Source organism: Onthophagus taurus, chromosome 7 (genome assembly GCF_036711975.1).
Source record: "Onthophagus taurus isolate NC chromosome 7, IU_Otau_3.0, whole genome shotgun sequence".
Lineage (NCBI taxonomy): Eukaryota > Metazoa > Arthropoda > Insecta > Coleoptera > Scarabaeidae > Onthophagus > Onthophagus taurus.
This window is the reverse complement of record NC_091972.1, coordinates 10,848,529-10,873,066: the sequence shown is the minus strand read 5'-3', so window position 1 is coordinate 10,873,066 and position 24,538 is coordinate 10,848,529. Positions and strand designations below refer to the sequence as shown.

Sequence of the window (24,538 nt, the reverse complement as noted above, 5' to 3'; positions counted from 1 at the left end):
TTTAATTTAACTAAAGTGAGTGAACTTGGATCATTTTGATTGAGTTATTATAGTTTTCTATTTCATAAAGAAGTACTTAAATTTAATTAAGATATCTATTTCGTGGATGACGTCGGCAATTCCTTAATTAAAAATGTCAACCATATCTTTTTAAATGTTATGTTATCCCACTTCCAAATTGTGCGGTAATGTGAGTGAAAATAATTAATTACCGAGTTAATGTAAAATTATAATTTCATTATTCTGAAGATAATAAACTACGAGTAGTCTTGTAAAATTAATATTGTATAAAATACAAGAAAAATATTTAGATATTAGACAAATTTTAAAATTGCGATCATGTGGATGATAGAAAGAGAAAACGCAAAGAAGCATGTATTGATATATCAGTAGCTTTACACTCTATTAATCATAACTTGCATGCAGACGGGCATTCAGATTAGCACAAAATATTGAACTATTTCTACACACGCAATTTTAGGGTTGATCATTGGTGAACTTATTTACGTATTTATTTGTATAGGTATATAGGTAATCAAAACTTTTAAAATTTGATATATTTTCATTTTAATGGAAATTATTGATTTTTAAGTTAGGATGGGGTTAGGCTATGTATATTATTGATTAAGTGGGGTTTGGGCTGAATTGTATTCAGGTTTAAAGTTGCATTTTGAAAATACAACGTTTTGGTGAGGATGGAATTGATGGTGATTGGATGGGACAGGAGAAGGTTTGGTTTGGAGGTTTATAATTTTTATTAGGTTTGGAAGTTAGTATACAAGTGGAGTTGAGATGTGACTGGATTTAGGATTGAACATTGAAAATATTAAGCTTGAACTAGAATGGAATTTGGTTGTGAAAGGATTGGCGTTTTGAAACTGTGTTGAATCTGTGTACCAATTAATTGCTTAGAAGATTTAATTTTTAATTTTTCCTGAGTAAGTACATGGTATTGTGGTATTTCTGTTGGAATTTTAAAAACTCTTAAATGAGGTTGAAACTTAACTCATTGCAGGAACTCTTCTTTATGAACCAGTAACTTTTAGAAAAAGATAATCAATCACATCTACCTATTGATTATGGTATGGCTCCAGTTCGATAAAGCACATGGGTGATATCATACCTAGGAGATATGGTTAATTTGCTGGGTAGATTTTGTACAAAGTTCAATGGAGGAATTGCGGGACTTCGATTACGAGGAAAGCGTCTTAGAAGAAATTATCGTCGTACTCAAAGAGACGTATCACGGGTTAAAGGATCAGTAGATTGGATGGTCTCATCTATACATATAAGAAGGGAATGTTGTTGAGGACTGTGAGGAAAAATTGTTTTGCGGCTAATGAATTGTGAATAGTTAGGAAATGGTTAGTTGGGCCAAGAATTCAGCATTAGTTGATTTTAAAAGTGAACTTTTGACGTGTCATAGAAATTGTGTCTCATATTCGGAGTGATGTGTGTACATTTTGGAGTGCACTACATGATCCAGAAACGATTTTCTAAGTTTGACCTCCGATCGAACAGTTTAAGAAGAAAGTTTAAATCTGAGCCAACAAAAGTGCAATACTAGCCGATGTCATCTGTTGTCAAACAAGGAAGAAGACACAGAAAACAGAAAATTGAATGGTATCACGGGATGGAATGCTTAGTCGATTCCTAATGTTCTGAAACGTCGAAACCAAACTATTAAACACCAATTTTTTGTTCAGTTGACAAAATTCACAGCACAACGCGCTGGTGAATGTCTGATTGACAGAATCCTTACAGCTGACTTGAAACAGTGCAAGATTTATCATAAGAAAAAAAATTGAGAAAGATTGGTTATGTTGCTGGGAGGAATAAACTTCAAGTTAATACCAAAAAGTAAGGCAATTTTGAGTCCCTCGACCTAGGTTCATTGTGGCGTTCGATGTATTCTGGTAATGATGTGGTATCGGAATGCCTCAATATCAACTTATGCTTTTTTATTTATCGCCTTTTTGAAGAAAAATATGAAGTTTGAAAGGAGTTCAGATTGCAAGCAGCTGATTACTGTATGCATACAGTTGTGTCACAATTTCGACCACCTCTTCGTATTATAAGCCGTATTATTGTATCAATAATATCATGTTTCAAACGACACAACGAGAATATTATTATGGATCATAATCTATGTAGAATTTGAGAAGATGTACCCTTTGGTGTGTGTGAATTCAGCAGTGTCAGAAAAGGAACATCTACTCCTTAATAAGCTTTAGCCATAACAAATTCATTGTCTTGAGAAAAAAATCTTGAGATTTTGTAGACAAGAAGCAACATAATGAGCAATTTGGCCCTATGAACGATGTGAGCATGACTGTAAACGTGATAAGTTTTAATTGGGTTTAAAGTTTTAGATAAGATTAGAGGTGTTTATAATATTATAACAGAGTTTGTCTTATAATCATCATTAAATTCCATTATATTATTAAAATTGTATGACACATTTTTAAAAATTTATATTTAATAATAAGTATTCCGATTTAGGTAAAAATTACTTTTCGTTAGAGGTCGAACTTTTTTTTGTATTTCAATCCTAATGAATTATGTTGCTTTCGTTTTATATTTTTGTCCCGGATGGCGATGTTTTAATTTAAAGCTGATGACCACCTTTTGTTGTCTGCACGCGATGGTTTCAAGTATAAAAAATTGCCAGATCTGTAATCCGAGTTAAATTTATTATTTTTTTTATTTATTTTTAATTAAAAGAGAATAACAAAGTATACAACATTATCCGGTTAATTAGAATCTTTTACAAAATAACTAACCAATTAGGATTTGAAATGATTTAAGATTGCGGTTTGTCCTTGAAAACAAATCGAGGGTGATTCATTAAAACTTTTCCCGACTGTTAATTACTGCCGAACAATCCGTCCGTAATTCGCATTTCCACCCAAATTTAGGTATTTATACTCGTTAACATAATTAATAAGTTTATTGGGAGAAGAGACCGAGTGGTGAAATCGGGTCGAAGGAAGGACGAAGTATCCTGAAGTTGTTCGTCTTAGAATTAATTTCTAGAAAGTTTCTCGTGTCGCCACGCCTCGTGACTGCGAGGAAAATCCGAACCAGAAATACAAACACCACCTTAATAATTTATCCGGAGGAACGGCGTGCAAAACGCAACAGCGGTTTTCGTGTAGGGTCCTCCACTTGGTGAACTTTAAGGAAACTTCTGTGGGGAAATTTAAGCGATAGAGTTCTCACAGTTTCACACCACGGAAGTACCCAGAAATACTTCTTCCACGGTTTTCTTAGTTTAAATTGTTTAGAGTAGACGATTTACAACTCGAGAATAACTTTCAACAATTCTACATTTTCACTAGATACATGATCTCACCCATCTAATAAAGGTCTTGTACATTTTCGCAAATAAAACTAGGATAATTTAGGCCTTTGGGGGAACCCCTTTCTGAAACTTTGGCGTAACTTAATAACAGTCCGCGCATGTTTCCCCTTTCGGCTGACTGCTTCGCGTTCGTTTCGGTAATTGCTCCGCGAAATCCACTTTACAAGACACCGAAATTGGGTGCAATAATGTCCCGCAATTAGAGCTGTTTGTAAAGTCGGGGGGTCTTAGTAGACGGGGGGCCATTATTTACCCCGCAGGGTTTGCTAGCAGCCCGTCAACGCGCCAAACAAACAAGGGAACACAAGCAAATTTACTAAGATTACTCTTGCGTTTAACTTGCGCTGATATCGATATAGCTTTTGTAATTAATTTCTTGGCACAAAAAAAAACAATTTATTTTCTGTTTTTTCCTTGGGATTTAAAAACGATAAATTACAAGAGAAAAAAGTTACAAGCTATCTATGTCGAGAATCTCGAAGGAAAAAATAGATCCCCAGAGGGGTTTGTTCCCAAACGGGACGTATTTTTTAATTCCATTAGTTCGTTCAGGCGTCGGGTTGAACCTTTTGGGCCATCTTTCGTAGTATACGATACCGGTGCGTTGGACATTACCGTATATACAGCGGTCAAGTACAAAACTCTTTCCCCAGACAGTTATCCCAAATAACGAGTAGGGCCTCGGTTATAATAACCTGCCGGCCGTGAAACGACTCCCCCGGGGGTAAAACTACGATGGAAATTAACGTCAACCTAACTGCAACCGTTTTCCCGAAAAAAAAAGAAGATAATCCCATAATCCCTATAGATTACGGAAAACAATTACAAAGTGACCCTTTATTCGTTTTAATTTAATTCGTTTGTTTGTATTTCGATTTTTATAGTTGAATTGTTCTAAAGTTTTAATAAACACAACAACGCTTTGTTATTGTTCTCAATACACTGAATAAAACAATAGTCCCGGTTATCGGACGTCGCAGTCGACGTTTAATATTCATACGGTCCAAAGTCAATTACGGATCCGGCACCGCGTAAACACGATCCTGTCGTTTAATTCACGAATTGAAATAACTCGATTTCCGAGCAAAACAAGCAAGTGCGTTTAATCCGTTTTGCGGGAATCTAATCTCTACGCGGTGGGATTTTGTTGTTCTGTTACGACGAAACGGAGCGTACATTTCGGTTCGCTTGTAACTAAATTACCGGAATTAACAGAATTAAACCTAATTCAAGAAGTTTTTGTTTCTAAATGTAATATAAATCAAATTATGTGATAACTTTGTATTAAATCTTAACTGTTATTTCAACACAGTTTCTAAAATTATTGTTTAAAACGTAATTGCTTAACCCTTTGTTAAGCGCGTGAGTATTCAGGAAGCTTTTAAGGTTGCTATAAGTTACCAGCACTTTATGATATTCATTTACTTCATATTTGTGCAGTTTTTAGATATCCTTGCACTTGGGTTCCACTAAAATGCAACAACCGTAGACTGCTGTAATCATCGAGGTCTAATAATCTAAATTAATTCTTTAAGATTGTTCATTTCAAACACTCCTTAGATCAACCATCTCTTTATAAAGGAATCTAAATCAAGGAGAGACGGCATCTAATGACCAAGAAACCATAAAATATTTAAGAACAAATCGGGCGATTTGTATTAATACTTCTGGTGTAGTGCACAATTAAGCAAGTAACGCAAAAATTTCCAAACCTGTAATTTGTTTCTTGCATCAACACGTAGTAAGAGGTAGAAGAAAAGTTTAAAGAAAGAATAACAGAGATAAATTAAGAGATTTTTAGGATTAATAAAAAAAAATCAGAAACCAAGTAAATACTACACTTAATATAATATTTATTTTGCATTAAGAGGAAAACTTGATTTCGAGGAAAATCCGTAACTGTTGAAATTACACTATCTTCGCTTAGCTCCCACGAATAATTAACAGAGTCAATTTGCCTCGCTAATTACCGCCACTAGGTAATTTTCCCCAATTACTACTGTCGATTTCTTTTATTTCAATAAAAAAGAATTGGAGTCTGTAATTTTCTCACAAACGTGTGAAATATTAACCCGGCTTGTTTTGGGGGAAGATATTCCCTGTGGAAAATCGTCAATTTAGGTTGACGTTTTTCCGTTTTTACGGCAGCGCGCAGTACGGTTGTTTTTAGTTTGTTGGGGAAAATTCAGCTTCCATTTACCTCTGAAAGGCCGGTTTTGCTCGCCGAGATTCGATAATTAAAATATGAATTAACAATTCGCTGGTAATTACCACTGGCGGCCGACGCGACTCTTTTATTTCGGTCTGGAAATGGAACACGAGCTTCCGTTTTAAATGCATTTAATTAACGCTGATAGGAGATATCTGACGTTGGAACATTGCCGAAGTATTTTAATTAACCTCCGATGTTTGTTCAAACTACTGGATCGTTCTTTTAAAGATTGTTCAATTATTGAATTAGTAACTATTTTATATTTTACATTATAAATTTATAATCTATAGGTTGATCATATTGATTGATCAATATTTTATTATTAATACAGTAAAATCTCGATATTCTTGACAATTATCTTCTTTCTTCCCTTCTCTTTGAACAAAAGGTGTATTAAAAATTAACCATGTCATATGATACAGACTATTCGATTGAATAGCAATCAACAAGAAAGCTAGCAATCCATTTGACATGATATAGTATTACTATAGGAAAAGCCGCTGATTACTTACTTCCCTTAAATTTTTGATGAACGATTCTACTATTCACATTCTTGATCATTTTCAGAATTGGTGCATGATGTGGTAGCCACTCTTGTGTTAGCCCTGACGTTGCCTAAGTCTCCTACATAACATACGCGCTCCGATCTTCATACATACACAGCAGACAGTTAAAATTTTTCAACATCTCTTGTACATAATAAGGTCCAGGGTACCATAAAACCTGAATCTGTATCAACATCTAATTGTGAGTACTATTTGAGTAATTTAGTATTGAATCTCTTGACCTTTGGACGGAGTAGGGTACTTCGTTGCGACAGCCATCTTAATTTACTAGCTGGTTGGTGTTAATTTACAAGCTCAGGATGTTCCTTCTTAGATTTCCGCATTCTGTTTTGCACCTGTCTTCGTGTCTTTGTTTTTGTTCATTATCACAGGGGTTCTAGGACAACTGTTAATTGTTGCCAAATGAAAGATTCTTGCTTATCTTCGTATTTCATGTATCTATATTCGGCCATATATCTTCAACGTGCCGAAATAGTTGGCAATTAATGCATATCATTGCACCCAACTGCTTTTCCTTGGATTCGGTTTTCACTTATAATCTAAAGTTCTTGTTGTTTCTTGGTCATCAATACTAATAGCAACTTTGTATCTTTTCTACTCATATTCTTGACGCTGTCGAATTGAATACCTTCATCTTCTTTACTAAAACCATAGTCGCTTATTCTACTTATTCTGTTCTGCCAGCATTTATTCTGATGTAGACAACCAGTTATCTTTCTATCTTTCTTTTTCGAGATCATCCTGCGACCTCTTAGATTCTGATCTGCAATCTTTGGCAATCCTTGGCACTTTATTCCTTATTCCTATTCCTTAAAAAGTCTGTTGGGTGGGCTGGGATTTCTCCAGGGATTCCTGTAATTACAACATTTAAATTTCATCGCTGGAACACACTTCTTAATTTTCTAAATAGACGTATTACTATTTTTACATTTTTTTCCTGTTACTTCTTCATGTCATGCCACTATCTGCCCCTTTTCTCTATAGACTACAAGCGAAGAAGATTTCACCTTAAGAGCATTTATAGTTTGTAAATTTTTTTCCATACAAATTTTGAAAGTTAATCTAAACCAATTCTTCAAAATTAACAATACAATCCAATATAACAAAATATTTTCAGTGATTGTAAAATATTCACTCTTTTGATTTATTACTTCCCCAAAATATTCCAGTTTATTTCTGTAAACGTTTTTAATTGAAAAGCTATATTTTATACAATTTGTATAAATAAATTTTATGTCCAGTTAAATATTGATTGATTCGGTAGTATTCATTTGAGGACTATCTTAAAAATAATACAATGTTTCACCCTGGTTTTTAAAACACTATATCATTCGAACGATATCAGAATTGAATTTCTGTTAAATGCAGTTAATTTGTATTTAATTGATGATTTGTTAATAAAAATCAAGAATTGATGTGTAGGATGGATTCCTTTTTATCTTTTTTATTTGAACGGGAAGACTCTTCTCCTTCCGAGAGAGGTGTAACGCCTGACCTACGGCAATTTCATTTCATTTCGCCATCGAGCGAAATCCGCAGTCTTCTGCTATCTCCCTCCCGGAGCCATTATGAAATATCTCCTTGCGAACAATCCACCCGGACAAAAGGCTTGAAGCTTTCCAGGTCTGCGGAGACAAGTTGTCCCGCCCCCTTTTCCCCAACGAAGTACCTCTCCCGAAGCACAAGATAAAGATATCCATCCAAGTTTCCTTCTCGTTGGTATTATTTTTTCGACAAACCCCCGAAAAAATTTGAAACAATAGCCCTTTTCGGCGGGTTTCACGTTTTATTAGTTATGCACCATTAATTTAAAGTTGCTTTCTTATTAATTAACCATCCCCGCTCCACACCCGGTCCATTAATATTGAAGCGAGTTTCGTGTTGTGGATGCGAGTTGCACTTCTCTTTAGCGAAGTGAAGCCTTCTCAGGAGAGGAGAAACGATGGCGGACCATAAACATGACGAGTGGTGGTAAGAACTGGGTAAGTACGTGCAGAATACTCCTGAGATTTATTTAGATGCTTTGGGAAACTGCCAGTACTTTTAAGGTTGACGTCAAATCCCCCTTTACCTAATTTTCCTTATTTCCTCTCTCGCGTGTACTTAAAAGGGTATGTCGAATGAAGAGTGCTTATTTATTACAATTTAATCCACATAATCAACAATTTACTGCTACATGAATCAGAAATTTCCCGAAGCCGCCAACAAATTTAATATTATATCGGATATTTTATTTGCGTTATCTATAGTTTCGATGTAGTTGATAGAGTAAATACAAAAATATCTATTGTAAACTAAAACGTGCTTATTTAACAAAAAATATTACACGTCAAATATTTGTTTTATTGTAAACTTTTTTACAAAAAAAAATAATTTATTCAAGCATACATTATTGATGAACAAAAATTATATAATTCGTTGAGTGTTTTTTCTTGTTCTTTAGTGATGGAGGGTTCAATTGACACCCAAGATTGAGAGTGGCTGCTTATTATTGCCGGTAATTCAATTATCTACTCCCCAAGTTCGTCGAAGGGCGACACTTTGAACGCTAATTCCTTTTGACCCTTGAAAGGTGCCGCGGGCGACAGCCCCTATGATTTTTCAAATTAGGTTAAGGAACCGTTAATAATTTCGCTAAAAGGAAATGCAAAGGGCTCTTTCTAGTAGTTGTCTTGCCCTCGTGTAGATTGACAGTAAGTGATGTCTATTGTGACGTCGAATAGTTTTATTACAACTTATTGTTGCAAGAAGGGATAAATTTGAAAGAAAAGAAAAGAAATTGATTGAAAAACTGTATTATTTTTTTAACAACATTTGTATTTCTTCTAAAGTTTTTCCTTTAGTTTCTGGTATAAAATAATAACAAAGAAATATTCCCGTAAAAGCACAAATTGTACAAAACGCAAATGGAACGCTAAGTCCAAAATGAGACATTAAAACTTGAAATAATTTGTTCATCCCAGCCATATACATAGCGAAAATAACATTCATCACCATAATACCGTGTGGTTTAATATTTGACGAAAACAATTCCCCTAAAATTAATGTTGGCACGTTTGATTGTCCCAAACAAAAACAAAATACATAAATGGCTAACCCAAAAACTGGAAACCAATTAGCTGGAGTTGTATCTATTGTAGTGTATTGTTTAAGGACGAAGAAAATTGTTTCTCCAAGTAAAGCAAAAAATATTCCTGTACAAGAAAACACCATAGCGAGGCGCTTTCCATATTTATCATTAATCACGTTAGAAAAAATGTTAGATACAGTTAACATTCCCGTAAAAATCATAGCTCCATATGCACTAGGAAATCCGGTTCCTGCTTCGATAAAAATATATTGAGCAAAAACTATGAAAGCGTTTATCCCACATAATTGTTGAACCATCCTAGTTAAATTACATATCATCAAAGCTCGTCTATTTGATCGAACTAAAAATAAATCTTTGAACCCTCCTGGTTCAACCATTTGTCTTTGAACGGCTGCTGTAATAGCATTGAGTTCACCATCGACATTTTTCGTACTTCTAAGTATTTCCAAAGATTTCCTAGCGTTATCCATATCATTCTTCATAATGTAAAAATACGGTGATTCCGGAATAAAATAAATAATAATAAACGTAATTATTGGCACCTCTAATAAAACGTATGCCATTGTTGGTATATCACAGAAATATCCAACAAAATTTGGTAAAAATTGACCGATAAACATCAACGTCACCAACAAATTTCCATATTTACTTCTTATTTTTGGTGTTGTCACTTCTCCAACATACGAAGGCAAAGTAGAAAAAACAGCAGCATACTCAAATCCTACAAACACTCGCGAAATATATAAGATGTAGATGTTTTTGGTTAAAGCTGGTGTTAACCAACTGATTAAGAATAAGAGTGGGATGAAATACATTGTGCGTTTTCTTCCGATTAGATCAGCGAGTTTTGCAAAAATTGGACTTCCAATCATCATTGCAAGAGGGTCTATTACTGCTAAATAAGACGCTTCATCTATTGTAATACCATATTCCGGCTGAAGAAGTTTTGGAATTGCTGGTGACGTCCATGCTATTGATAAACCCATATTTAAACCACAAAGAGATACTAAAAAAATTAATTTTATAAAATAATTTTAAATTAAAATTCGAATAAATGTATAAATTTATCAAACTTACCTCCGAATACAATTAAAATTTGTTTAAAATCTTTATTTTTAGCTAATGCAGTACTTGCATGCTTAAATATATTTAAAGAAACCATTTTTTGTGATTGTGAACAATCCCGTTCTTTTCTCTGTTAATATAACTAATGAATAAAACGTAATGCACCGTTAAATGTTGAAATAATTTTCTGCAAATCACTAAGTCATAAAGTTTATCACAAAAAAAGTATACACAGACAAAAAGTTAATATAATATTAACAATAGCAGGAATATTTGTGTTGTCTCGGTGATGAAATAATCGTAAAAACTGACAAACATTAGCTCCGTATAATTCTAAATGATTTTAATTGTGAAATATTAAAAAATTTATTTTATAAAAAAAACATTTAATAACTAATAAATAGATATTCGAATAAACAAATATTTTTTTATGTCTATTACGTAGGAGAATAATAAAGCTACCGACAAGCCTTAATAGTAAAGAAACGAAAACTCATATAAATAGTTTTATCGACTTCACGAAATCCATCAATAAATCGAGAAGAAATCAAATTTTTAAGAGTGTACTCGATCATAAAAACTCATCATTAAAAGAGTAAAATATATAGGTAAAATATTTAATCGTATCTATTTGAGGAGGTAACAATGAAATATTCAGGATCCCTTCACTGCAGATTTTTACAGAAGTTTACGGAAGTTTACAGAAATTGTCTGGATTTTGTGTGGTATCGTTCATTCTTTCGTGCCCTGGCACCCGTTTTATTTTCTTTTTTTCAGAAAGCAGAAGAATACGTTTCTGGAAAAAGAGAATCCGCTCCTTTTCCGGAAAGAGAGAATTGTGGTAGATATAATGGAAGTATTATATCCGTCTGATTATTTCCAAACTTTATTTTTTGCCATCTACAATTATCAATTTTTCCAGAACTTATTGTTGCGTTCTACATTTCTAAATAGGCTTCATTATGTTATAATCTCTATTGGCTGCATACAAAATCTGTCCTCTTCCTCTGTTCTTCTTTAATAGACATTTTACTCTACCACTGCTTCTCTTTAACAGACTCTACAGTCTAGTTATGTTTCTCTTTTGTTGAGTCTACGCTATGCCTGTTCTCTTCACTGTTTATCTTTACCAGAATCTATGTAATGCTTCTGTTGCAACCTGGCAGACTCTGCAGACTTTAATTATCTTTAGCAAACTGTCAAGTCACCAGTTGTTTGTAAGCAGACGCTACATTCTATCTTTGCTCTTCTTTTCTTCTGAAATAGTTGTCTTCCATGGCTCTAAACAGTGATTAAAAAACAACTTTCCATATTTTCCATATAACTTGTACTGAATATTCTTTCTTTTGATTATTATAGTGACTTACAAATATCTATTGTTTTTGAAAACTTGACCTAAAGATAACCCCATATTTTTTCCTCATCAGTAGAGTCTGCGTACTGTAACTCTTTATCCGTGGCAGCATTTTCCAAAGTTTTCAACAACTCTGTTCCTCTTTAGTAGTAGACTGTGGATTAAGCATAATCTTTTTTATGAATATTATAAGTTACTGAACACGTTCACACTTCTCCTGCTTGTCATGGTTCCCATAATACTGTAATCTCTGTTGACTCTCTAGGATGCAATCTGTGTCTCTTCCCATTTAGTACACTTTCGATTTTGCATCAATTCCTCTTCAGCAGCCATTGCATTCTGGTGAAGAGGAACTAATCCAAATTTTTCAACAGCTGTTTTGGAAACAGAATTTTTTTATCTCTACTTAGAGTAGATGGAATTCAATTCAAGGAGAAGATGTTTTATGCATATCTCAAACAAATTCGAGATTTCATTTTCGACATCTTTCAACCATTACTTTTATTTGTTCGTTATGTACAGTGAAAAATTTTGATGGATTTTTAGTTTTTACGTGCGCAAACATCAATAAAATTTACGCTACTGATTATCAGAAATAAAATATGTAATCATCCTGCAACTCCGGACTATAACATCTGTTATTTTAGCTGAATTCACTCTAATCCTTGATCAATTTCAGATTATCCATTGTAGGAGCTATTTCAGGGAGGTCGTCCTCGATTATGTTTACAAAGATAACGAGATATTGTATGTGCAATGGTGATGAATCTTTCTGTTGAGTTAAAATTTTTGTACTTTTTGTTTCTAGATCAATCATCTGTGTAGTTATTAAAAGAGAAGACACGAAATTTATCAAACATAGCTCTTCGAAGCAATTATTTACGAACATATATATTGCTTGTATAACATCTCTCCATAGTAGCAAAGGATTATTGATTGAGGATTAATTGATAAGTTAACCAAGCGGTTCATAGAGGTTTTCCAAATGAAGTACTCTTAAATGAATATTAAATGAACCTTCACTTGACTGCAGCAGCAGCAGGATTATTATTAAACTTGTTTATTACCATATAGACCCCTCCTTTTTATTCAAAGTCCTCATTTTTTACACGCCTAATTTATGAGAACAAAATTAATGCGCATACCCTTAATTAATTTAACTACTTTTTATGTTGTACACTTAGAGTTAATCATTTATATTAAAAGAATCAAATTAAGTAATTGCTGCAACTGAAACATCTTTATAGCAGCTTCTTATTACAATATTAATTGTGTGCCATATGTAATGATAACAAAACTAACCGCGCTGTTAACTACGGCATCAGACGTAATTCCGGCTGTTACTATTTGGAAAGGAAATTTATAGCCTCGGCATCATGTGCCCAAGTATTTGGAACCGGATGTGATAAATCTCTGGGTAATAAAATACGTCTCCGTATTAAGCAACGTTAGTCACTCTTGGAGGCAGCCAATTTGGATTATTAATAAGCTTTTAATCCCAGTCTTCACGTGGTTAAAGTTAAATATACTACACTCAAATTCATTCTCCATACACTGGTTGTTAAGTTGGAAAAGTAAGTTACCTCTAAAGTGCTTAAAGAAAAAGGAAAAATCAATTCCGTTACAGTTTGGTGGTCCACGTCAATTAAAACTTTCTTAACGCAAGTAGTTAATAGGGCCCTCAACAAATAACTGTTAAAAGTTCGTCCCGTGAAATTGGAAAAATGTTCAAACTCACTGTAATTAATGTATTTAACCTCAATTTGGTTTACGATGCTAAATATTGCTGGAAAAACGATTTTTATTGCTTCTGTAGTAAAAAAATTTAAATTGGAGAATCGTAAAACCCAAGGTTGTAAGGAAACCAGCCACTTTTGCGCGCAATTTTCCCTCCAGACCTGAAAAACAAAGAACCGAAAATTTCCCTCCTCTCGCAATATCCGAAACAATAACGCCCTAATTAATGACCGTGTTTATGTTTCTTCTCCCGTTTCCTCCGGAGATGATCTTCTGCGACAGACGGTTCGGGTCCGTTATTTTGGCAAACGACTCTCTTCTTGCCACGAAATGTCTCTTGGGAGGGGGACAACGCCACCTTCCTTAAGACGAAGGGAAAACCTAAAAAATAAGTAATTAACGACTTTACTCATGATGAACAAAAACAAATGTTTGTATAAAAAAACTTTTTGAGAAGGTTTTTTATTGATGGTTGAAAGTATTTCAAATTAAAAGCTTCGTTTCCGAAACAATTCAACTTCAATTTACATCAAACCGTAGTAACACCAGGGCATAATGAACAGCTCCTGGAACTTTATTTCCTGCCTCGTTTAAAAATGAAACAAAAAGACGCTCTACGAGAAGAGTTAAAATGTTAAATTGCACCTTTGTTTCTTCTCTGGGCGAATCCCGAGTATTTTCCATTCCAGGTTTCCCAGTTCCCATATAATTAAACAAGATTCGCGTCTTATCTACTCGACGGGGAACGAGAGTCGTCTTCTCCGATCGCGTTAAATAAATTAAACGAAGACGTCTACTGAGAAATTAGCTAAACGTGTCCGAGCAATAACTAACACGGTACACATTTAGATCCAGATGTTGCCACGACGTTGAGAGCCGCACCTTTGATCAGTGCGTCTTCTATTAGCGGCCAGCTTCTATATATTTTTTTCTTCCTTTTCATGCTTCTCAACACGCGCTTCCTACACGTTCCTAATGGATTCTAGTTTGTTTTAGACGACTTTAATATTGATCTCTAAAATTTCAGCAAAAAAATCTCTTGAACCTCTATTCAAAACATGAAACTTTTTGATCATACGAAGTGGTCTACAAAAAAAAAAGAAATTCAAGTTGACTTCCTGACTCTGTGTAATTGATGCTGGTCGACGATAGGAGTCTCGCGTATTCATTTATCCTGTCCGCGGCGCGGCCTATCGACGAGTTTTTCCTTTCGCAGGATTCTTTCTGCGAACCGCCAGCACGTTGTAATTAAGCGATACGATCTCGGCAGCATCGGAATGAAACGTGCAATTATCGGGAGGTTTATTAGTATTTCTCGGTAAGTTATGATCACTGTCTGTACAGCAGGTCGCGTTGCGTACCCACGCCGCAGGACGACCGGCGGCAGGAGGAGAAAACAATGGGGACGGTAATTGTATGCGAGAGAGACATGTCCTGACGGCCGAATTAATTGGAGGAAACGTATGGTTTTAATTAACGGTGCGTTATTATCCATGTTGTTGATCGGTTTTAAAGGTTTTGTATCCTCCAGACACCATATGTATACATTCGATAAAGATAACTAAGTAAAAGAAATTATAATGATTTTAGCGACTTTGGCTTAGAAGTTATATTGATGAGATTAAAAACATCAAATTTTGATAGTTTTGTACACATCTATGATCACTACAGCTATGATGATTTCTTAGATAATCTTTTTTCAGTAGACAGTAAGACTTTTAAGCTGTGTTTAAGCTAATGCTTGTTATTTTGCTAAAATATACAAGAAAATCAGAAAGTTGTCGTTGTATTCTACAGTGTTAGGATAAGATCTAATAGGGCAGTCCCCCACAATGTGCTGGATAGCTTGTTTTGGAGCTACGCAGTCACCACAGATTCCATATCCCGTACTCTATTGAGGCTTCCATGGGTGGCGGGGAAGTCCAAATGTTCTTAGACTTTCATTCTTGGGTGGGTTGGGTTGAGTTGAATAAGGTTGGTTGGGTTCGGTAAGGTTGGGTTGGGTTGGGTCCAAATCCTCTTTGTTCTTAGTTAGGGAGGATCTATTGGTTTATTCCTAGTGCTGCTTTGACGTTCCAGTTTTTTTCTCACTCAGGCTAGATGTTGTAGTTGTTTCTAACCAGTTCCTAAGCAAGATTTAATGGAGTGTGTCGGGATCTGAAGTTATTCAAGTTAAGGTAGGTCCTTACGAATCTGTAGCAGTAGGTTGTAAGTTATTTTTTTGAACTCTTTTAGGAAAGCATTCTTTTTTAGCAGGTATAGGGAGAGGATATTGCTTAGCGTAGTGGAAGGTTGTATTTAAGACATCCTGAGATTGTCCTCATAGTTGAGTTGTGACACCTTAATTACAACAACAAAAAATACATATAATAACCAACACATTTACAACACCAAACACAACACGGGTCCTCGCCTAGCTCAATTGGAGATTGGGTCGGGTAAAATTTCTTTAAGGCGCCACACAGTTGCTCCCGTATTGTCCACGAACTGTGACGTGAAGTTGATAGAGTGTGTGTTGTAAACAAATGACAAAACAACAAATACAACAACAAACAAAAAAAAATAAGTCGAAGATTTGAGTTGCAAAAATATTTATTTGGGATAATACCCAAAAACGAAAAGCAAAAAAAAATGAACAACAAAAAGATTAAATTTAGAATTTCGCAAAAATTGAAAACAAAATAAACTATACAAGGTTCCGAAAACAAAATTCAAAAAAAATAATGTCATTAGCGATTGAACAATAAAAAAAACTAAAAAGAAAATCCCTAAATTGAACCCGCACGACTCCGTATATTTGAGCTCAAAATAAAGCCGTAATAATAAAAACCGAAATAAAAATAAATTCGCTAATGAAAATTATCTAACAACAAAACAAAAAAAATTAATATTCAGAACCAAAAAAAAAATGATCAAACAATTACTTTTCGTAAAAACAAAAGAAAAATAATTAATTCAACAGAAGAGGAAAACAAAACGGTAAGTACAAAAAAATAACTGAATTATGTATATAATACTTTTAACTTCTAATTCTTTATTTTATTTTAGGTTTTTATCTGACCTTGACTGTGATGAACCTAATCCAGTAAGTCTTCTTCTTCAGCAACGCCCTCCAGAACTTAGAAAAGGATGGATATTGATGAAAGAGATGGAGATTGGATTCCAAAAATTGATTCCCAATATAAAATTTAATAATGTGTTTTCTTCCAACAGGAAATGTAAATAAACCAAAAAAAATGCTCTCCAATACAAAAGGCCTAAAGCGAAAAGAAAGAGAATTAGGAAAAGAAATAGAAACGAAAAAGAAGTGGGAAGAAAAAGGAAAAAAAAGGAAAAAAAAGGAATTTTGTTAAATAACGCAAAGATTGTTAAAGAGTTGTAAATTAAGGATTAAAAGAAAAGTCTTACCTCAGATCTTCGAGGCCTTAACCAGGATAAAAAATTTTGTTTTTAAAATATGATACGAAGAAAATCCGGATAAACCGTAAACAGGAATGAAATAATTACTTCCTAAACTATTTCGCACACAAGTGATAAATCCTCCAAATAAGGAAAATGGAAATTTCCAACCAAATAATTTTAAAATTACCAAAATGGCTATCACCAAAAATTTCCGAAACACACAGGTATGGCACGTATCAAAGCTGGTTTTAAAGAGAGCGAGAATCGTCTCTGAAGACTTGTAAAAATACTCTCGTTGTACAAAAAAAATGAACGTGCGCATAAACAAAATTTGAATTAGAGAAATAAAAAGAAAATAGGAAACAGAATTGAAATTAGAAATAAGAGGAATATAAAAATGGAAAATTAAGGAAGTTCTAGAAGTACGCTGCTAAAAAAAATACAAACAAATAAATGTATTAATAAACAATAAAAATAAATAATCATATTACGTTACGCGTATTATGCAACCCAAAATCTTCCTTCTTTGACAACACAAAACAAATTTACACCAAAACAATACATTAAAGACCTACCAAAAAATCAGACCGTTACAGAGTTCAGTTGTGTGTCGATTATAATCGACGATAATTATTATATATAATTATATTATAATTATTATACATTAATATATGAAGTATTCTGCAGCAGAATAAATCAGTGATATCGCAGTGTAGTTGCTGCGATGGTTGCCATGTAGATGTTATGGCGAGTTGGGATTTTCGCAGATGTGTTTTCTACATATTTTTTTAAACGAGAGTGTTCTGTAAAAAGGTGACGCACGACGAAATATATATTCTATTTCAGCATATCCATATTATTTGTAAAAAGTGTCTCCTTAACTGAGATCTGCTTAAGTATTATTCTTTAACAAAGTAATTTATTTTGAAATTGTCAGAGTTTTGCATATTCCAGAATCAGTGACGTCCGAACTTTCTTACTTCACAAATGGCGTGAAGCAGCATAGCATAACAATTTTATTGACATTATAAACGTTGTCTTACAACTTGCAATTCGTTCCAATAACGTCGACAATTCTTTTCACGTTCTTAAATATGTACATAGATGCACATGTACATAAAAAGTCATATATAGTGTATGATGAAGATTAAAAAGAAAATATTAACTTAAAAATTCCATAAATAATACTTAACAATGAATCTAATTATAAATAAACGTTCCCCGTACCATCATTTCCATCCCAACATATCATCACGTATAAAGAACTATAAAAAGAAAAGTCCGACTCATTTTCTATTAAAGTTTTTGACAGGATAGTAGGTAGCACCTTCGCGTCGATCGAACTTTGTCTGACACATCTTCTATACACTTTTAATTATGGTTTGAGGGGGGGGGGGGAAGACGAAGGACAACAAACGAAATACCGTCTGCGGTCGACGTCAACAGACAACAATAGCGTCTAATAGCCTCTTTCGTCGTTCTTTGCTTTCTTGTGAAATTCTTTCGTTCGAGCGCGGGGGAGAGATCGATCTTTACATGTTAATCTTTCCGGCGATCCATCATCATTTGTTGTACTTAGGCGTTTACCGGCTTTGTGCCGCGAGAACACGATCGCACGAACGGGAAAAAAGGTGCAAAGTTATCGCCCCGAACTGGGATCATCCTTAATATTTCATTTTTATGCGCTGCGCTGGAGTCTGTAGCAATATCTCAACGTGGTTGGGTAAATATTGATCTTATTTTTGGCATTTAGCTTCGGGTAAACCCTGCTGAAGGATGTAGGTAGTATGTTTTTGTGTTTACACAGTTTTTATTTATTTCTATAGATATTGTAATTAACAAATAGGATTTATTATCATATACATCATTGTTTGTTTCGTTTTGTTATTCAAAACGTGATAAATGTCTCCTACCGTCGACAGGCTCTTAATCATCCATCAAGATAACGTCACGACTAATTAAAAACGAGTTTTTGTCAGTATCCCATCTCATTCCGGTCGCGACATTGTTCTCCGTACCTACGTCGTTTATTTTCCAGCGTCCGCAGACATTATCTGCTGCTGCTGTCCATGGAGCTTTCTAAAGAGATGATGATATGGGTAGCCCGACAATGGAATATCGCTGTAAAGGTGCTCGTTCCGAGCCAGCCCTGTCCAAATATTAAAGGTGTCAATGGTACGATATGCATTTCAACGAGAGAAGAAACGTTCCCCTTTATAATCTTGCTGTTCCACACGTTTCATTTCACGTCCTGTTCTTCCTCCGAAGACGGCGACGACGTGTCAAGTGATTAATGCAAAATCTCTTTGACAGAGAGGTGTGTGAATCCGACACGTGATCAAGTTACAGCGGTCTAGACGCGGTGGTCTGGTTGCGTTTGTTTTCCAACGGTTTTGTTGTTTCTGTAATGGTAGGGATACGTTGACGCCTTTTTGTTTGTACCCTTTGTTTGGCCCTTTTATAGTGTCGCGTTTCGCACGCTCGTAAATGTATGCGAGCAGGTGAGGAGGGTAGGTGTCGATTTCAAAAGCGTGCTGAATAACCAACATCGAGTTATTCGCATAAATTAACTTTGTTTATCAACAATAAAAGAAATTTGATTGCAAAAAACGTAAATAAAGAATTTATTGAAATCTCATCTGGTATTTCATATTCGATTTCGATCAATTAACGTTCTGCATGAATCTTTTTCCGCAATTAAAACTTCACTTATTGTTAGATTAATTTAAATATTAATATATATGCACATTACAAAACGTCAGTTTCTACATTACCTTAATTATACAGAGAATCTGTCACTCGATGCAACTATGCAAATTAGGACAATTACCGGTAATTATGACAGAGTACCATGTAATGTGCACCAAACCTGATGGTATATACATACGCCATATTCAACTTCGAAATTATAGCTTTCACGGTATACTCATTAATTATCAGTTGGAAATGTTTATCCATAATCGAACAGGACAGTTTCATTCCAACCACTTCGCTACTGTAAAAAAAGTTCTTAGTAACCAAAGAACATTTTAAAAGTTTGAAAAATCAATAAAATTTAAACGCTTTTTCCATAAAAGCTGGGAACTATTAGCAGTTTAGCGCTGAATCTATAATCCGGTCGTCTAATTTTGCGATAATTACCAATTATTTTCGACGTCGTAAAGCGTCGACGCCGGTGCCCTAATCCAATTACGGCGTCGGTTTGTGTGCCGTGCAGACGCTTTTTCGAAGGAGAACTGCCGCTAAAAGTGTAATCAAAAGCTCGCACGCCTGTGCACGTGCCAAACTGCGCACTACCTCGCCGTGTCTTTATGCAAATTTTAACGACGACGCGCTCGAGAAATTCGAAATGAGTTTCGTCAAAAGAATGGATATCGCCCATTGTTTATAAACGCGATCTTATAAGCTTTTACAAAATTAATGAAAAAGCACCATAAGCAGAAAAATAATACGACATGAATGCAATTACAATCAACAAGTCGATTGCCTTTTAAATATAAAAGAAGTCAATATCCGAATGGAATGTAGGTACTTTCGTTGAGAACCATCCGATTTTTCATTTATCCATAGGGGTCGATAATCTGCATTCATAGCACCGCATCGATGCCATTTCTCGTATTACCTGAAAAACAAGCTCGACTTGCCGAGCTTTCAAAAACAAACATAACGATTTCACTCTTTTTCCCTCCCGCTTTATACAACCGCTCTTCTCGTTTCCTCTTCTTCACTACCCCCCCGTCGTTGTTCCATCCCCCGACCTACCCCAATTGAATTTTTCAAAGCGTTTTAAAACGTTCCGATAGAATCGATTTATATCTGGCCGGATCGCAGAAGAACCCGGGAACGCGTTACGTCGGCATCGCAAAAAAGGAGCGCTAAAGAGCTTTCGCGAATAAATAAAAAAGGAAAAATCTCGCGTATATGTGCACACCGAAATTGCAGGAATGGATTCCATTTGTGATAGCTGCACGCTTTCGCTCGGGAACTCGAAGGCTTCCGAATGAAATTCACGCTCAAAATTGAATCATCTAGGCACGGAGGGAGATTATTGAAGGAAAATTTACCTGTTTGGCTACCTAATGGAGATGGATCACTTTTATGACGTTCCATGAATGTACATATAAATACATTTTTTTAACAGAAAAACATTCAATTTTTATTATAGGATATTTTAATTTCTGTGTTTTAAAGATGATATGCAAAACAATGACACCGAATCTTTATCTAATATCCATTATAAAAGCAAATATATCATGTTCATAGATCTAATGCAGCATATGTAGTATGCCCAAAATGATTCAAAAAAGAAGACACGTTAACAAATATATGGTTTCAATTCACACTATACATGATATGATGTAATTATCTATGTATACAGAATTGTGTAGTAAGCTTTATTTTCCTCATTACACTCTATATCCTATACACTCACTGTAATCACATCAACCAACCTAGTTATTTCCAAAAGATATAGCTAAGATGTCCTTATCTCACTATTAAGGGAGACACTGAGCATGGAAAGCAGGAAGTTTTAAAGTAGGAAGAGGCCTACGACAAGGAGATGCACTGTCATGCATACTTTTCGAAGTAACCCTTGAGAAGGTTGTAAGAGAAGCAGATATAAACATCAAAGGCTCAATCATGAGCAAGAGTGCACAAATATTGGCATTTGCAGACGACGTGGATATAATCGCAAGATCAAAAAGGGATATGGTCGAAACATTCAACCTGATATGAAGAGCGGCACAACTTAGTGTTTTAAGAATTAACCTAACAAAGACAAAGTACATGTACACCAATAGCAAGATAATCGCAAACCCGACAACAATCTGAGACTACAACATCGAGGGTGTGAAACAGTTTGTATATCTGGGTTCACAGGTTAATGCAGAAAATAACAACTCCGATGAAGTAAATAGAATCATCCTCTTAGCAAACAAAACCTACTACGATCTAATCAGACACTTAAGATCTAAATGAAAATATCGCAACATCTCAATTTTCATACTAATAAACCGCCATCGTTGGTTAGAACACGTCTAAGTACGAAGGATGACGAGATTCCAAAAAAGAGATTAAAACAAACACCAACCGGAAGAAGATCCAAAGGACGGCCCAGACTGAGATATCTGGACCAGATATTAAATATAATATAATCTCTAGTGATCAAATTTAAAGCTCTGTGACAATTTTAACATTGTCGCCAAATGTTAAGTGAGTTGAATATCACAGAAATAGCCACAGTTACTTCTATATTGTTTTGTTCTTCGACTAATAGGCACTTTTTTATTCTTAACACAATTCCAAGAATAACAATATTTCTTCGCAGAAATTTATGCTACGACTTTTTTGTAGTTTTATATTTGATTCTGAGAAATCTACTTAGTTATCTAAACATTTTGCTAATTTATGCCACATATTTCTTCTTCTTCCTTATTATTTCTTCCGTATTGAGGCATAACTGCCTGTTTGCACTTTTTGGCTCCCTAATTGTTTGGAAGGTTGCTACATCTTTCTCTAGGTCTTCTAATCCTTCTTCGTCCTGATGGTGATTTGTCCCATATTATTTTCACAATTCGTTCTTCTGTTATTCATCCGAAACATCCGAAACAAAAAGAATGCTAGAAACTACAGCAATGAAAATAGTGCGTAGAATAGTTGGGAAAACATTGATGGACAGAGAAAGAAGTGAGAACATCAGACAGACTTGCAGGATAGATAACATCAATGATTGAGTTGGGTTGTAAATTTACAACATTAATGATTGGGTTGAAATTTACAACCCAACCCAATCATTGATGCAATCATTGTTTCGGATGTTTTTAGTCGAAACTCTGCTGCATATGTTAATATAGCTCTAATTGCGGTCTTGGCTTCAGTTCTAATATGTTTATTTCGCCTTATTCTGTCATTTAGGAAGGCCACTGTCCTTGCCGCTTTTGCAGCTTGATTCCTTCCTTCAGTCTCAGTATCCCCGTATCCAGATAGTTGAATGCCACATACAGTGTGTCCCAGGATAGATGTTACAAGAGGTATAATGACTTAAAAATTTTTGAATTTTATTTTAAGGCTGAGGCATTAAGCCCTGTTTGGTATGGAGAGAATTTTAAGTATATTTTCATATTTTGAAAATCAACTCGGCCTTAATAGTGAAGCGAAAACTATTTTGAATTCAGGTAAAGTAAGCTTTTTGTTCATGATATGGCAAAATATCATTAGGAAAAGTTGTTCAGAATGAGAAATTAAGGCACTATGCTAATTTAGAAAGATCTACCTACATTAATTAAACCACCATATTTTATATTAGATCAGAGTGAAGAAAAAAAAAAAACAATGAAAAATGCCATAAAAAAAAATGACTTAAGTAGTCGCAAGTATTGACAAATAAATTGTATTATCCTTCAGTTTTAGTTCACATTTCAATTACTATACAATATTTATGTTATTTCACTAAAATGTGATGGTTCAACCAAAGTAGGTAGATCTTTCCGAAATTTAGCATAGTGCCATAATGTTTCATTCTGAACATCTTTTTTTAATGATATTTTGCCGTATCATGAACAAAAAGCTTATTTTACCTGAACTCAAAATAGTTTTCGGTTCACTATCAAGGCCGAGTTGATTTTCAAAATATGAAAATGTACTTAAAATTCTCTCCACACCAAGCAGGGCTTAATTCCTCAGTCTTAAAATAAAATTCAAAAATTTTTAAGTCATTATACCTCTTGTAACATCTATCCTGGGACACACTGTATTTGTAAATTTAAATTTAAAATTATTCTATTTTTTATTTACTACATAATTGTTGTGTAAAAATTGCAATACTTTTGTGTGTGTATTTCAATCGTATTACTCTATTTATTTTTGACGAAAAAAAAAAGTTATCTGTGTTTAAACAGATATCTAGGCCCCGGCGAGATTCGAACTCACGATCTCCTGTTTACTAGACAGGCGCTTTAACCAACTAAGCCACGGCGCCGATATACACCAAATTGTGGTTTCATATTTTCGTTCAAATTATTTTTTAATACTTTGTATACTTTGTACCTTAACCATTTATATTACAACTATGTTAATCAATCGCAAGTTTAGTTACAAGATATATGGATATCCTCAACAAAGGTGTTGATTTAAACACAACTGCCCGGATCTACAGCAAACCCGTTTCCATATCGAATTATTTATTAATGGACTCTCCAGGTACGTTCTCAATCAAACCGTCGGATGAACACGACTGAAGAAACTTTATCGCACGTGCGGTTCTTCGGCACTTCAGTGAATTCGTTTAATAAAAAAACGCCAAAAACGACCAATTAATATAGATATTTTTTAACATAAAAACAGTTTTTGGATACAACAGCAGAATAAAAACAACAAAACACGCCTCTGTGCTTTATTTGAAACGCAGCCTTATTGATGTTAGTCACCGTTTTCATTTTATTCCATCTTTCTTTATAGTTTCGAATAGTTCATCAATAATTATTTGCTCAAAAGGAAGCCAGATACTGGATCTTTGGCTTTCCCACCAGACTTATTTAGGATAAATATACCGGTCGTTCGTTTGAATCAAAAGAAAGATGGGGGAATTTCAAATGGGGGTACATCAAAGGAGCCTGTTAGAAAGTGAAATCGGCTCTTTTAGTAGCCCTCGTCCGTTTTATATTTCTGCAAAGACTCTACTATGTATTTATAAATGTTTTATATATTTTAAGACTCCTATAAATTTAGTGGCTAGTTTAATTTTCGT

General features: G+C 34.5%; 2 protein-coding genes and 1 non-coding gene across 3 annotated transcripts in view; 1 reads left to right on the top strand and 2 right to left on the bottom strand.

Moving 5' to 3' along the window:
- Window positions 1-24,538, top strand: part of LOC111423796 (putative Hedgehog signaling attenuator pxb) — a 159,884-nt gene that overhangs the window by 29,005 nt on the left and 106,341 nt on the right. The window lies entirely within an intron of this gene.
- Window positions 8,922-10,439, bottom strand: LOC111423795 (facilitated trehalose transporter Tret1-like). The gene is made up of 2 exons (XM_023057150.2): window positions 10,311-10,439; window positions 8,922-10,239 (listed from the first exon to the last, which is right to left on the bottom strand). Exons 1-2 carry the CDS (start codon window positions 10,393-10,395, stop codon window positions 8,939-8,941), a joined length of 1,386 nt encoding a protein of 461 aa, XP_022912918.1. The 5' UTR covers window positions 10,396-10,439; the 3' UTR covers window positions 8,922-8,938.
- TRNAT-AGU (transfer RNA threonine (anticodon AGU)) lies at window positions 23,697-23,770 on the bottom strand. The gene has a single exon. It is a non-coding gene; the product is annotated as a tRNA-Thr (tRNA).